This window comes from Barbus barbus, assembly GCF_936440315.1.
Source record: "Barbus barbus genome assembly, chromosome: 13".
In the NCBI taxonomy this organism is placed as follows: Eukaryota; Metazoa; Chordata; class Actinopteri; order Cypriniformes; family Cyprinidae; genus Barbus; species Barbus barbus.
Genome location: NC_136741.1, coordinates 19,501,306 through 19,518,213, shown reverse-complemented (window position 1 = coordinate 19,518,213; position 16,908 = coordinate 19,501,306). Strand labels below are relative to the sequence as shown.

Sequence of the window (16,908 nt, the reverse complement as noted above, 5' to 3'; positions counted from 1 at the left end):
CTGTCACTAGATGCAGAAAAGTCATTCGACTGAGTCGAATGGGATTTTTTGTTTAATGTGTTGAACCATTTTGGGCTCGGAGAGAATTACTGTAAGTGGGTCAAATAGTTATAAAAATCCTATAGCACAGGTCCTAACTAATAATAAAGTGTCAAAGCCATTTAATGTTTCTAGAGGATGTAGACAAGGCTCTCCTTTTCCTCCTCTGCTTTTTCTTTTAGCCATTGAACCGTTTGCAATTGCAGTCAGAAGACATAGAGATATCGAAGGTATAACAATTTCCGGCTTTGAACATAAAATAGCGCTTGTTGTAGATGATGTTATATTATTTTTGAAGAAGCTAGATCCATTATTCCTGCTTTACTGCATCTTATCGAGGTATTTGGGAAAATTTCAGGATATCGGATAAATAACTCAGTCATCTATCATGATGCTGAATGAGGAAGAAAGAAAAAATCCTCAAAGTAATGTTAATATGTTTAAAACATCCAACGTCTTCACATATTTGGGTATCAAAATAACTCCAAAAGTGGAAGATATTGTTATAACAAATTATGATTCTGTTTTTGACAATGCAGTAAAGTCAATTGAACGATGGACCACTTTACTCATCTCTGTAATAGGAAGAATAAATATTTTAAAAATGAATATATTGCCTAAATTTTTATATCTCTTTCAAAATATCACTCTAATACCTCCAAGCGCCTTATTCCCTCGACTTAACTAGTTACTAAATTCATATGGAATAATAGCTCTCTTATATTTGCCTTATGATAGAGGTGGAAATTTCCAATGGTATTATTAGGCAGGGCAATTGAGATTTATTGTGTTTTTTTTTTCCTTCTCAAGACCCACTAGAACTGGAAAAAAGTTCAATTAAACCTGACCTATTTCTGGAATCATACCTATACGACTCGGATGTTAAAGTATGAAGGAAAATGTTTCGAATACAATAGTTTTAAACATGGGAAGGGTGTGGCATGAAACACAGAGATATTTGAGTATCTCGTATACAAATTCGTTATCTTGTTACTGCCCTGTATGGGGAAATCTTAAATTTATTCCCGGGAGAATGGATGCGGGCTTCAAATTATGGGCAGAGAGAGGTATTAGAAATATAAAGGATTTGTATTTGGAAGATAGACTAATGTCCTTTCAAGAATTGATTACTAAATTTGACATACCTAGAAACCATTTGCATTGGTATTTGCAAATAAGGAGTTTTATGTCATTCCAGAAGTATACAACTATACCGCCTTTATCCAGTTTGGAAAAGGAAATCTCCAAAAACTTATAATAAAGGTCTGATTTCCCTTCTATATAACATGCTTGTAGAAGGATCTCAGGAGTCTGCAAACTCTCAATTAGAAACATGGAGGAAGGACCTCAATGAGTAAATTTCACTGAATGATTGAAGAGAGGTTTGTAGAGATGCTCAGACACAAACGGTTAACACAAGATTGAAATTACTACAATATAACTGGCTAATGCGAGTTTATATAACTCCAGTATTACTAAATAAATTTAATGACAATATCACAGACATTTGTCCTAAATGTAATTCGTGTAAAGGTACTTTCTTTCATTGTGTATGGGAGTGTAAAGAGATCCTGAAATTCTGGAAAGGAATACAGAGTATGATAGATAAAATAATCAATGTCACTATCCCTCTTGAACCAAAATTTTTTATATTACATCTATATTCTAGTAATCCAAAATTGAGAAGAAGAGAATATACATTATCGATATGTGCATTTTACAAGCTAAATGACTTATAGCGCTTCATTGGAAAAAGTTGGAGGCACCAAGTACTGTATAGAGAGGTGGCTTAAGGAAATGGCAATGAATATGTCACTGGAGAAAATAACATATATTATTAAAGGCATATGTAAGGTTTTTGAAGTTGCTTGCCCTTTTATGGTGTTTTTTAGAAAAAGTAAACAATGGGGATACACTTGAAGAGATAATAGAAGATATGTAGGAGAAAAATTTTGGAAATGTTTTGTAATAGGAGGCCTTTATTTATTTATTTATTGATTGATTATTTTTTTTATTTATGTGTGTATATGTATATGTGTTTAAATGGGTACTTGTGTTTATGTAGGTATATATTGCTTTATTTTATTTATTTTTTTGTCTTTTTGTAACCTGTGAATGTATAAAAGCGTTTATGTTGAAAGTTTGTGTTTTTGTTACTTTTTGTTATGTAGAGTTAAAAGCAATAAAGATATTTATATATATATATATATAAAGTATTTAAATAAAACAGCAATTTTTGAACGGTAGTGAATGAATTTGAGTGTGATTGTGAAACCCTTTGTTTTCTTTCAGGGTCATTTTTTTTTCTTGTGTCTCCAGTGGTCACTGGTAGGATTGCATTCTGTTGGTTGTTTCACTCTCTCTGTGTGTGCGTGTGTGAGCTAGTGACAACACTGTTTGCTTTGAGCCTTTTTACTTTTGAGGCCTTGTGGTGTGGTTTTATGAGCGCTGCGCGTCTGATACAAACGGACCTTCCAGATGTTTCTGGAATTTCGTGACACCACAGAGAGGATGTGACCAGCGCAGAGTTCCTGCCAGATTTCCATGGCAACGTCTGTTTCCCATCCTGACGAAGAACACAGGGAGTATGAATGAATCTGCAGGCATCTTTAAAGAAATTTATTTGGCTGGCAGTTTGGGTCTATATTTCTTACCTCTTAAATTTGATTGTTCTGTTTTCCTGCCATAATGTTTGTGCTGATGACAGTTTCATATTGCTGTTGTCTTTTTGTGGCTTGTTAATGTACTGAGAGCAAAATACAGGCCAACAGAATTGGCTTGGGATGGGAATTTATAGACACCTCTTGATTTTTAATTTTTTTTTGACATGCTTTTTCTTATTGATTTGTTCTTCTGTGCAAAGGCAAAACATTATTGTAATTTCTTTTATTATTATGTGTTGCTTTTAAAATTGAAACCGCCTAGTCTATTTCCTTTGCATTTTGCTTGATTATGCTTAAATGTGTAGAATACCGATAAATTGAATAAACTTGGCAACATTCACACCTGGATGGCTCTTGTTTGCATTTCACAAGTTGCTAATTTGTTTGTCTCAAATGGATAAGCAATCTAGTTGTACGTCTAACTAAATGAATTCGGAATTTGAGTTTTAGAATCGCTGAAGAATTGCGAATAATAGAATATGCCCCTCAGCTCAAATCTTGGCAGCAATCATCATTATGTTTCCATCCAAAGATCCAAATTTAACTGGAATATCAGATGAAACATTTGCGAATAAAGCACCGTTTCCATCCAACGTGTCAAAGAGAACAAAATCATCACTTCCTGATAAACTGGCACTATACATCACAAAGTAGGAGAAGCCACTTAATCTAATCATTTTCATTTATGATGAATTACTTGCACCTCAGAGCGAGCAGACGTTTTCGGGGGTGGATTTCTGCTGTTTGGGATGCAATCGTGTAAGACAATTATACAGAATTACTTTGATGACAGACTTTGCTCAGGCATTTCAGAATGACCAAAACAATATTTCAGATGCTGTGCAACGAGATCAGTCCACTGGTTTGTCAAGTTATCCTGTACCATCGTGCAGATTCACATGACTTTTTTTTTGATGCGCAAGGTGGAATTTATTCTGTTAATGCGTTTCCATCGTAGTTTATGCAAATTTTTCTCATCGGATACAAAATTGATCCTACTCAATTGTGTGTTTGTGTTTTATACGCATTTTCAGAATTTATGGCCATCTTAGCGTTTCCATCCAGCGTTGTTGGTTTTTTTTTTTTTTTTTGCTTTATTCCAAAATGCGCATAAAAGTAGGTGGATGGAAACCGCTATTTTCAGATTGATTATTCAAGTGTGACTCTGTGTGTGCTACAGTGTGCATGGAGCCACTGCAAACACTTTCTAAATCAATTTTATTGCTTTTGAGTTGTCTCTGTGAACTTACCTAGTGTTATACAACTGTACATCGGTGTCTTATTTCAAGGTTTAGTATTTCAGTTATGTGCATTTGTTTGTCATTGAAAAGAAGAAAAAAATCCTATTCTCTATGTGTTCCAGCAGGAGCTGCCGGCGCCGCCTCCCCTGCTGTATAGGAAGCTGAGTAACCCCGACCTGTCTCCTGCCGCAGGAAGGACCAAACTGCAGCGGCAGCTCAGTCAGGATGACACCAGAGCCCGACGCAGCAGTATGGCCGGTATCCTCACTGGTGAGAATCTCCCCCCATTGGCTTTGATTTGGTTTTGAACACAGACACACATACAAAACAAGAAACGACTATGTCCTAATTCTGTTTCCTTGGTGTGCCGCAGGAAAGCAGCTTCTGCCTCTGTCCAGCAGCATGCACGGTGGAGTGAGTCAGCTGGCCTGGCAGCAGCATTCAGGGGAACCCAATAACTTGGTCCGCTTGAGGAGTCAATCCTTTGGCCAGTCTGCCCCCTCTCTCACTGCAGGACTGGTGAGTGCATGTGCACCACACATGCACACAAACCCACTCTATCTGTTTCCATCCAACACGAGCAGATGCAAACACAGGGTCCAAAATGAATGCAAGTGAAAGTGTTAAGGAACTGCAACATAATACTTGGTATTAGGGCTGGGCGATATGGGCAAAAATTCATATCTCGATCTTTTTGGGCTGATTTGCGATATACGGTACATATCTTGGTATTTTCGTTTTTCTATCTGGATTTTTTTTTTTTTTTAATCTGCATTTAATAGATATATTTTACATACCGCCCAATGTTGTCCAACAAAACAATACATATTAAAGGCTATAAAAATTAATAAAGTAAATGTAACAATGTAAGCCTATATATTATGCGCAACAGGGTCAAAATCACATTTAAATTTTAACATTGTAACATTACAATCTAAAAACAAAAATTAATGCTTTTGAAGTTAAATTCACTAAACAAAAGCACAGACTTGTATTAGGCTTTTTTGATTTCCCCATTACAGTCACTTTACAGTTAGTGCTATCATAAAAATACACTTACTTGTAGGTTTAAAATTCTACATATGTCACATTGTCCAACTACAAATATTTCAGCTAAATAATATAAATTTTAGTCGGAATTATTGCGCTCCTACTTCAATGCGCTCTGTCTGTTTGGCGCGCATGTGCGGGGCAGAACTCATTCACTTAAGTCTGTGAAGTTTAGCGGAGATTAGCAAAGAAGGCTAATGCACTCCTGACAGCAAAATGGAAATATTTCCATGACTTTCTAGCATTTACTGATGAAGAATATGCCTGTAAAATGTAAGTTATGCATTAAGGAAAACAGCACATCTCAAACACATTAAACAGCTCTAGTAGAGTCTGTCAGCCTCACACTTAGCCTTTCTGTTAGAGCATCTGACAGAGTGAACCGCTTTAAACTATAAGAAACTATAAACTATACTATATCTCACAACTTTTTTTAAAGCCCTTAATATAAAGCTTGTCACATGTTTGTAACAAATTGGATTATGCACTTTCTCCGCAGCAGCTGAGTCTGTGTCCTCCACTATATTTTTCAGAAGCGCTCGTAACATTACTGTATATCGATATAAACGGTATTGCCTCACACCGTATCGCTTATAAAGAATATTTCAATATATCGTACAAACTCGATATACCGCCCAGCCCTACTTGGTATAAATCAGATTTATAAGAATGATAATCTGACCATCAGTTGCTATGTTTACATGCACAATTTTTGGTTCAATCGGACTGAATTCATTCCGATTGATGAATCAGAATGTAGTGTTTAATGAACGTTAAATAAAGTGATCGGGTTGATGTGCCACAGGCACATGTCACAGGCTTCAAATCGGAACATGCGCATACTGCACAAATAGAGTTTCTCACTGTTTGCACATAATAACTACCCTCCTACACTGTTTCTTTATTTGTTTTTACAGCAGAATTCATATTTTTCCATTTTTGGATAAATATACACATAAACCGCTGTGCTGTGCTGCTCATATTTATCACGCAGTAAAAATGCCCCTCCCCACACCCAAACGGGTTGCTTGTGACAGAGAATCCAAAACAAGGACTGGTTGGAGGTTGTCCTGCTCCACTTCACAGTTGCCGAGTGAAAAGAGTTTTATAATGACAGGACACGCATTTAAACAACACTTTATTCAAAAGGATGAACCGCTCGTTCCGCGCGTCATTACGCTATTTCTGCGTCATTGCACATGCGCAGTCCTTTAAGTTTCAGTTTTCAATCCGATAGTGTTTACATGCACGCTCAATCGGATTAGAAATGGAATAAACCACCCCCCTCAATCGGATCGACATTTCATTCCGATCGAGCTCAATCTGATCAATTTAAGGTGTTTACATGAAGGCTTTTCATTCCGATTGAGCCGTCAATCCGATTACAAATGGATTATTTGGTTGCATGTAACTGTAGCCAGTGTAAAAATCTCCATGTGATGACAAATGTGGTACATGTGGTATTTCTTTTTCAGATTTTCTTCATTGGCCCGTGTGGCAAGCAACAAAAACTAAAACTGTAAACTAAAACTGTTTTGTTACTTGAAATAAATGTTAACTGAAATGAAATAAAATAAGAAAAAACTTGGTGACACTTTACAAAAAGGTGTCATTTGTTAACATTAGTTAATGTATTAACCAACATGAACAAACAATGATCAATGCATTTATTACACTATTTATTAATCTTTTTTAATGTTAGTTAATGAAAATACAGCTGTTCATTGTTTGTTCATGTTAGTTCACAGTGCATTAACTAATGTTAACAAACACAACTTGTGATTTTAATAATGCATTAGTAAATGGTGAAATTAACATAAACTAAGATTAATAAATGCTGTAGAAGTATTGTTCTTTCTTAGTTCATGTTTACTAATGTTGTTAACTAATGTTAATTAATGAACCTTGTTGTAAAGTTTTACCAAAAACTTTTTGCCAAACTATTTGCCAAGTAAAATTTTTTTATTTTCATTTAGCATAACGTATAACTAGAATAAACTAAAATAAAAACGAATAAAAGCTATATAGACATTTAAAAACACACAACAAAAAATACTTTAAAATGAAAACAGAAAATATAAAACTGTAAATAATTCAGTTGGAGTATAGTAATTAATTTGACTAAAATAACAATGGTGGCAAAAGGTTAAAATCAAAGGAGTGAATTTGAAATAACTGCCACTTACACGACAAGCTGATGAATGAACAGGATATAGTAGCTCACAGATGCAAATTTACTCTTTGTCAAGTACCTCTGAGTCACCTCTGCGATCATGTTGTGGCAGAAATTCTGTATTGATCTTTACTTTCATTGTATATCGGAGTAAATGCAAAGGCAGTTTAGAGTTAGGTGTGGCTGGTCTGAGTTTATGGAGGTTTAGAATGAAGAAAGTATATGTGTCAATTACAGCAATATACCTTTATCTGATGAGGTCTTGTACCTGCTAAGATATGTTTGCAATTATTTTGTCGTGCAATCTAAAGCCTAGTGCTATAGCTACATCTGCTGTCCAAGCCTAGTACTACACCATTGAAAATCGGGAAACAGCACAAGGGAAGCCCAATTATTAAGTTCTGGTAATATAAATGAACCAACATATATAATTATATAGTAATTTATAATTATATACAGTGTATAATTGCATAATATTAGTAATAAGTGTGTGTGTGTAATCTTTTTTTCTTATTGATCTACTTTTTTTTTCTTATTGATCGACAATTCCCAATTAAATAATTTTGGATGTAGTCTTTTGTGGCATGCTGGACCTTTTTAATGACTGTATAGTAAGATTAGTAGATAGAAATGGACTATTAATACTAATCAGGTTTGAGATTTCTGTAAATAGTAGCAAACAGAGGTAAAGGATTCACGATTCCCTATACTGTGCTATTATCAGATCCTTAAGTTCACTGCTGTCTGAAATAATTACAAGTCACAGTGTGTTTGCGTGGATTTGCTTCACACTGCTCTTGTTTGCATGCTGAACGTGAAGAAAGCCTTGTATATTATACAGAGTTCTGTGATGCTCATGGTTGTTTATAACCATGAGGTGGCAGCATTGCCCACATTCATCATTGCCCACTGATGTAAAACTAAACGGTACAAACTTTGAATGGATAAAGTGCTACACATGGGCTGTGAGATTATCTCAGCCCTTATGTTTATGGATGAATAATGTACTCAGCACTGCAGTGTAGCACACTGTCCTAATAAAGTAGTAATTAATATGCCAGTGCTTCAGCAGACCCTATTTAAAAGATCTTGTCTGTTGAAAGAGAAGCCATGAACACACTAATTGCTGCTTATTAGGCGTTATATTTCAGCAAACAGTAGCATGCTGATATTAAGATGCAATAGTCCACAGTTATTTAAAGCTGCAACTTGCAACATTACTCCTTTTATACCGTGTGCCTGTATGCTGGATGAAATAAAGTTAGTTTGTGCCATTAAAATGACTGCATCAGCAAATTTCAACTGTAATTTAAAGGCCTGTTGATTTGAATTCATCACTGTTTTATATGACACATAGCCTTTGGATGATAAATTCATATGCGCATTAAGTAAGCGGGATCATAAATATGATATCCATCATGATGCAGCAGTATATCAAGTGTTTAATAGGAAATTATTCATTTTAATATGTGTGCAATCTATTTGATAAATCACTTTTCAAATAGATTGCAATACTATATAAAGCAGCTTCCAGAAAAAAAAATGCTAGTGAAAATATAACCTGCTGAGCTGCTGCTGCAGCAGCTTCTTCTTTTTCTTTATTTACAAAATCATATTTTTTTTTCTGTCTCACTTTTTGTAGATGCACACACTGGTTATTAGGAAATGTCTGGTAGACATATTATGGTGAATGGAGTTGACAATAGAAGTACAGTTTAAAAATATTGGCATCAGAGACCGTATGAAATCTTGTATCATGGTATCAGTATGTTATATTCCTGTAATGTTATATATCAAAAATAACCATTTTGGCTGGAAAATTGAATACAAAATAATTTTCTGGTGGTAATTAATTTGATAAATGATCTACTGGGCAATCCAGTGATTTAAATACATTACATTGCATTACATTATGCAAGTTACTTGATTATTTTCTCTTTTTATTTGGAACTTGATGGATGTCAACTAAAAGATTTCATTATCCATAGCAAATGAAAGAGTCCGATTATCAGGTCCTCATCTTGACTTGTTTGGGACAAGTCTTGCCTTGGATTTTTAATTCTGCCCACTGATATCCAACATTTTTAACAGGATATAAATCTTTACTGGTTGACACAATTATGGTTAATGCCACCGAGCTTTGCAAGTATGTCATTTTCCTTCTCATTCATAGACGTAATAAAGGAAATGACCTGGTGTTGGTTTATTCTGTGGTGATGTAGTTCATAATCCTCAGATCCAGGCTGTGAGGGTCGGGGGTGCTCCTTCTGTGCTGCTTTATTGTATGAGACGTGGGAGAGACACAGAAGAGGGAATGGACTTAAAGGGAACCATGCAGGACAGGCAGATGGTGTTTACCTTCCAACTACAAGCATGGAGTGGGGTGTGTGTGTTTTGTGCAAGCTAATTTTTTATTTTTTTTGGGTATGTGATTTTTGTGACGTGAACCATAACTGATTATGCAAAGTGATTGGTTTTCATAAGATTTATTGTTCTGCCAACAAGTTACCCACAAGGGGCAGACAAGGTGCTGGAAATGGTATTAATCATTGAGCTAAGGGATTTGAGCAAACACCATAAGTGTTTAAATTGTTACCTATATAAGTGATCAGACTTGCATCTAGGACACGATAAAATGATTCAACAATTAGATTTACATTGAAGGGAGAACCGGAGCCATTTGTTGCATAGCAACATGCATAATTATGTGCAATATGTATAATTGTGTAAGTTGTTTCTTTCTTATATTTTTAAGGGATATGATAGCAGGAAATTGTCTTTTGGTTATACACAAATCGCTGTTGCCTGTTCACCTTCAGGGAAGAAAAAGGTTATTTTGTTTTTGTCCTTTGGTGCTCAGTCTAAATTGAGATGGCAGCGAGGCTGGAATAAGTCAACAGTGGCATTAACATACCGTGATATTTGCATATAGGCCGGGGGAAAAGGCAAGGTTGTTCTAGTACTGTAGGCGATATTCTTATTCATTCCTGTTTCTTATTTTTTGTGTATGTTATTGAAGTTCCAGCCTGATGTTCAAATATTATATTAAGATTTAACAGCTGGTCTGCTATGGAAATCTAAAACTGTATTTTATCAGCTAAAGATGAACAGATAAAGAAGCAGATTCCTAGTTGAAGTGCCTTTTGTACAGAGGATACCAGACTTAAATTGTGCAGTGGTTGTATATTTTAAATGGTGATTTGTTTTCCCCTCCCAGGGAATCTGGTCTTTAGTGTGGTTAATGGAGCTTTTATAGGCAGTTGGAGACCCGCATAAGTAGCTGCGACTCTCATGAATACACAGTCAATCCTTTGTCACGTAATCTTTTAATGGGAGAGTGAAATCTGTTTCCGTCTTCTTTTAAAAAATTTTAGCTCACGCCTATACCTCTTTCTTGATCGATTCATTTTTGAAAAATGTTACCCAGAGGCAATAGGCTTTAACGGACACAAAGAAGACAAAGAAAAACACCAGACCAGTATGTTCGCTCATCTCCCATCATCGAGGTCACAAACAGCCGAAGTGAGTGACTATGTACAGGATTAAATATTCAAAAGGCAATTATGAATAATTACTTGAAAGAGACCCTCCACTGTGCTGCCAACCAACCCAAGGTGACGACATTCATGGCAGCAGTAGAGGCTGCTGGGATCTGTCTTTTTTGTTTCTGTGCTCTTAGCTTTGTTTCTGCAGTATTTACCCGCTCTGCGTGTTTTCTTTATCTGGGTATGGCAAATGTTTTTGCTTTTTGCTTTGCACCTTCTGTTTCTGTCTTCAGGCTTTTAATCTGATGTTCCTTGCATTTGACCTAGATCCTGATCGTGATCTATGACGCAAAATAATGAAACAAAATTCAGCAGTTTACCTGGAGGGAAAAAGCACCTTTTAACGTTTTTTTGTAAATCTGATCTAAATCTTGCCAATGTTATTTGCATATCCTTGAAGACAGAAAGAACACAAAGTTTTATACAAGAGCTAGCATTGACAGTTCAACCGTCATTTAGATTAGATCAAGCAATTTGTGCTTGTCTTTTTTTTGCTTCTTGAAAAACTTTGTATTTGCCTCACTAAATGATAATCAGTCAATCTTTACATAACAGTTGGGCTTACATAAAAAGTTAAACAATTAATTAGAAAGTACTGCATAATGTAATAGTCACAGTCATTATTTCCTTATTAAAAGTCTTATCTATCAAGAAATGAATGGTGCTCCTTTTGAAAAAGGTTTAGAATCATGTACATTCGTAACACAGGACTAATTATTTACATTAACAATTTATTACAGTTGACACTGTATCCACACTAGTGGACAACAGATATTTGGCATTACAAAGTGTAATGTAGGACTTTTTTGACAGTGCCTGAGCACAACTGTAAAATATTATCTTGCACTATATCCTGTTTGCTGTTATGTCATATTCACAGTGTTCTATTTGTAAAATTAGTGTTCCCTGCCCTTTATTTGAGAAAATGATTACCACTGTGCGCAGACCTACCAGATTGTTGACTGCATTGTTGATGATAATGTTTTTCATTTTTATTAATTATTTTTTGAAAAATATATCTATATTTTTTTGAAAATGCCACAGTAGGATTACAGAATCAAGATATTACTATTTTAAACATTAAATTTTTTTTTCAAATAATACATTTTAGTACATTGTGTAAAATAAATATGAATTTAATTACATAAATTATCTTTGTATTTTTTTTTGTGCATGTTCCTATCCAAAAATAATTATCATCCATCAAAAAAATTATAATAGTAAATTAAATTAAATAAGATAAGATAAATAAAAACTATATTGGTTGATCACTAATTCACACTGGTAGATAAATCCTAAAACATATACTACATTAACAAACAAAGTTATTTCAGTCATTTTGTATTTCAGTGCTACTTCTAAAATCCAGAAAATCCAAAAGGAAAACATAGAAACTGCAAAGTTCCCATCGTCCTTGTCACCACAGGGAGGGATGCTGACTTACGCTTTCTCTTCAAGGTTACGCATTCAATAGCCAGTGAAGAGAGAGAAACAAGAAGAAACATGCATTCTAAACACAGTGATACTTTTCTTTTTACTGCCCTTGATAACTTCACCTCTTGAGCCGGCAGGACACATTCATAATTCATCTCTGAAAGTAGACTGGATGTACCTGGTTGTGCTTGGAGTCAGAAACTGTGGATAGTTACACTTAGCCTATATCCTGCAGAATGCATTTAGGCTAGAACAGCGTTGCAGTGTGGCCTTCAAAGAGATGATCTAGTCAAAAATCCCAAATGTGTGCTGTCGGTCTTATGTAAGAGCCTCACAGGAGAGAGTGTATCCTAAACTGTAATTTTCTTCTTCAGACCTAGGCCTGAAACAATTATGCATATGCAAATGCATTGCAAGTATCAACAGTTCATGCATTTCCTGGGAATCATACCCATTGTGTTGCTAGTGCCATCCATGTACTGTCATTTTTATCATGCCAATTGATTTTTTAGGAATACCACAGCTGTTGTAGTTGTTGTCCTTGGAGTTCTTGATTCAACTCTTTAAAGTAGAAACCCTTTTTGATGTAGCATACAATCTGATTTATTATTGATGTTTCATTTATGCGTCTGTCAAAAAGGCTTTGCCCTTTTTTGGCATGGTGTTCTCATAAAGTCGTCTCAGCATGTTTAAAAGGCAAAATAATAGACCTTTTATGCTGATGTTTTGAAAATGCACAGGCAATGGTCCCTTTTTTCAAAAAATTTGCTTGATTTCTTACTTCCTCTTCATTTTTCCCATGTCATCACCTCCTCTTGCTGTATTTTTTCTTTCTGTGTTCTTTATCCTCATTTGTCAAAGCTGTGACCTTTTAAAACTCACACAGGGGTTGGATTCAAACTTTAATTGGTCAGAATATGACAAGTTCTAGAGCTGAAATGACCGCTTAACCTCGTAATTATGAACCCGTTCTGAATACTCTGTTAGTCATTAATATCTGAGCTTTCAAATGCAAGCTTATACTGTATGTCTATTATAAGTTATTTTGTTGAATTCATTTTAAGGTGCATAATTGAGACTGTCGACACTGGCTGTTCCTTTCAAATGAGCTGATCCAAATTTAGTTAATTGCCCAGGCCTCCACAGGACTCATACAGCCCTTTTGTCTATCTTCCTCCCCATGGTGAGATTCTGGTTGACTGAGTCCAGATAGCAGTTGCGATGCATATGAAAAATTAAACGTGTCTGCTTGAGATCAGTGCACATTTGGAGCACAGAGTCAATAAACACAGCACAACATTACTCTTGGCTTCCGGCAACTCATTTTCCAAAAATAATTGGCTGCCGAGGTTTTTCGCTTTGTTTTTGCAAGCTCTCTTATTCCTGTTTTGCTTATTCCTATGTCTGTTCCTCAAGGACTATGAGCACCAGTACTGGTGGAGGGCTTATACGAGTCATATTCCTAAAGGAAACCCTTTCCTCTTTGTGTTTTGAAGCTAAGCAAGAGTGCAAGAGACTTTCATCCTTTGTGCTGGGAATTTGGCTTCATGTTTTCTGCAGGTGCCTTAATTAACAATATGGGGATTGAATTTCATGCTCTTTGGTCCTTCTGCCACTGCCACAGTGTTACTGACAGACCCTGAGATTGACAGGTACAAATAATAAGGCATAAAATTTAACCTTTGTTCACTGTGAAATCCCAGTGGTATGTAGTTTTTACACTTTTCACAAATTTCAGAAGGTGAAGAGTGTAATAGTTTTTCAAAAATGCTTTTTTTTCATTTCCAGCTTAATATGCAGAGAGGACTACCAACCCTACTTAGCAACACTGGTTAAGTTTTTATTTTTTATTTTTTTAAATAATTGTTATAAATTAATAAATAATAATGTAAAATTTATGCATACACACACACAAGTTCAAACGTTTGGGGTCAGTAAGATTTTCTTTTGTTTGAAAAATTAATAAATAGTTTTAGTAATGAATAGTTGATCATTAGACTAACTAGATCACTAGTGATAGTACGATTTAAATGCATTGTTACAAAAGATTTCAATTAAATAAATGCTTTTCTTTTTAACTTTCTATTAATTAAATAACTAGTTTTCACAAAAATATTAAGCAATACAGCCTTTTTCAGCATTGAGAATGTTTCTTGAGAACAAAATCAGCAAATTAGAATGATTTCTGAAAGATCATGTGACCTTGAAGATTGGAATAACATTCAAATAGAAAAGAGTTATTTTAAATTGTGATGCTATTTCACAATATTACAGGTTTTGCTGTATTTTTTATCAAATAAATGCAGCTCTGTTAAGCATAAGAGATTTATTTTAAAACATTTCAAAACTGTATTACCAACCACAAACATTTGCCCAGTATATGTATGCATAATATATATAACAGTCATAATAAGGATACAGTACCACACCAGCCTAAATATCATACACTCTTCATCTCTCTCCTATTACAAGGCGTTGGGTGTGGGGTATCTTGTTTTGTCAGTTTTTAAATTAGTTTGAGATGGAAATAGCCATTGTTCCTCTCAAGAGGCTTAACAAGTGCTATGAGCCAGACTCTCATAGTATGTTTTTTCCCTCTCTCTAGTATTGTTGTCATACAATTCTCATTGTTTTTGCCCATATTACAACCTTGTTACTTTTCAATTGTCAATTGTCGTGTAGTTCATTTAAAATAAGTGTTGTATAATGTGTTTATGTGCTCTAATAGCATGCTTGATATGGTTTTTGTGAGAGCTTGATTTGAAATGCATTAGCTGGGTGCTCAGGGAGGCGGTTTAATTGCTGTCAGTGGTGGACTGTATTCTGCCTTAAGGCAAGCACCGATGTCTGGTTCAGCTCACCTGCTGATCTCACAACCCATCTGTTCAAGGATCTGTGTATTTACTACATGTACAATGCTTCATACTGTGTACACGGTTCACGTTCTTGTGATGAAGGGCTTGACTATATGGTCTTTGTGTCTGCTTTCAAAATATGCAGCTGTCTTGTAAATATGTATACATCTATTAGCATTTGTTAAACAGGCTCTTTGCCTTTAGAGGTGGTTTTCTTGCATAATGCAGATGATGTTGGCAGATGATTGTCTGTGCCTAAGGCTTTGGCTTGACTGGGTTGTGTTAACCTTTGGCTGGGTGAATGGTATTGCTGTACATGAACCCACTGGCATTTCTGTTCTTCTGCATCTTTATTGTTGTTTATTGACACCGTATTTGTTTCACCTTTTTGTGCAGACCTTGTGTTTAAATAGTGTAATTTAGCAGGTAGCTGAGACTTTGAATCTTAAAATGGCTGTTTAATAGAATTTTCTGTCAATTATGTTGACATATCATGAAAATCTGTCTTTTTCCATGTTTAAGGGCTATAAACGGTGCATCTACCAACCCATAAAACCTTAAGAGGAACAACCCAGTAAATTTTGTTTAATGAGCCTTTCTCTGCTAGCTTGTGAAAAAACGAGCCGCTCCGCTTTTGCACCCCCCGTGATGTAGAAAGGGGATCTTATAATATTACTAGGGATGTAACGGTATGAAAATTTCTAATCACGATTATAGTGACCAAAATTATCACGGTTATCAGTATTATCACGGTATTGTTAAAATGTGCTGGAGATGTTCAAAAAGTACCGAAACATAAATCACTTCACCAAGTTTCATACTTAAAAATCAACAAACAGCAAATAAAATGACTTTTTGTTTGCATAATCACTAAAACAATAACATTACTAGTGAGGTCTGGATTTTAAATGACAATTTGACTGACACCAGTTTAATAGCATGTTCAAATAAATAATGTAAATGTTCAAATAAAGCTTTGAAAAAGTTTAACATAAAGGTAGACCACACATTTCAGCCTTTAAAGAAAAGGGTTAAATTAAAATGATAATTAATAAATGATTATATGTATTTTATCTGCTCCATAAATAATCCTATATAGCATATCTGAATTGTTTAAATGTACATAAGTTTGTTTTTCATCAACCGGTTAAAATTTACAGCAGGTCATGCAAATTTGGTCAATTTTTTGGCCAGACAGAAACTGCACACAGGCTGAATGTAAATAAGTGTCTGTAAATCCACTCTCTGGCAGCAGGTGGCGCTTTATATGGAAAAGCTGAATTACAGCTGAATCCTGTGAACTCCGCGAACACTTCCTTTAGGTATTACATGGAGCGAAGATGAGAACAAAATGCCATCAAATCGTTTCTGAAGACAGTCCGAACCTTCAGAGGTACATTCATATAATTAATTCATTGATATATTCATTTGTATAATTCCCTTAGCACTCTTTTAAAACCTCCCAGCTTTTCCGCCCTATTTTCACTCAGAACGAAACTACTGTGCTGCTGTGCGCACCTGAGACTGTTACTGAAAACTCTGCTTTATGCCGGACAGTATTTATTTATCGCGAGTTGTTTAAATCACGGTAATCGAATACGGTTTTAATGATAATTAAAATATGAAACGGTAATACTAACCGCGGGGAATTTTATCATGATTTATCGTCAAACCGGTAATCGTTACATCCCTAAATATTACCGCCCCTTAATCTGCAAGTTTCCACCTACAGCGCCGCCAGTGTGTTTTCAACAACAGTGTATCAGTTCTAACAATGTGGCAAAAATTTGAGGAAAGCATGCTAACTGTTCTCTCTTTGGCTGCACTGATGCGCACAGAACACTATTTACAGTCGCAGCCTCAGAGGAGACAAGAGAGCAGTGGATTTATTTATTTTCTATATATTAC

The 16,908-nt window shown here is 35.2% G+C and overlaps 1 protein-coding gene across 2 annotated transcripts in view; it reads left to right on the top strand.

The window, feature by feature from the left end:
• Nucleotides 1–16,908, top strand: part of LOC306879352 (microtubule-associated serine/threonine-protein kinase 2-like) — a 141,572-nt gene that overhangs the window by 35,196 nt on the left and 89,468 nt on the right. Inside the window, exons 2-3 of one of the 2 annotated variants that reach the window (XM_079432207.1) lie at nucleotides 4,066–4,213; nucleotides 4,317–4,462. In XM_079432207.1, the coding sequence (XP_079288333.1) occupies nucleotides 4,066–4,213; nucleotides 4,317–4,462 (294 nt within the window). The remainder of the gene's footprint in view (nucleotides 1–4,065; nucleotides 4,214–4,316; nucleotides 4,463–16,908) is intronic. The other variant, XM_079432208.1, reaches the window with a different exon arrangement.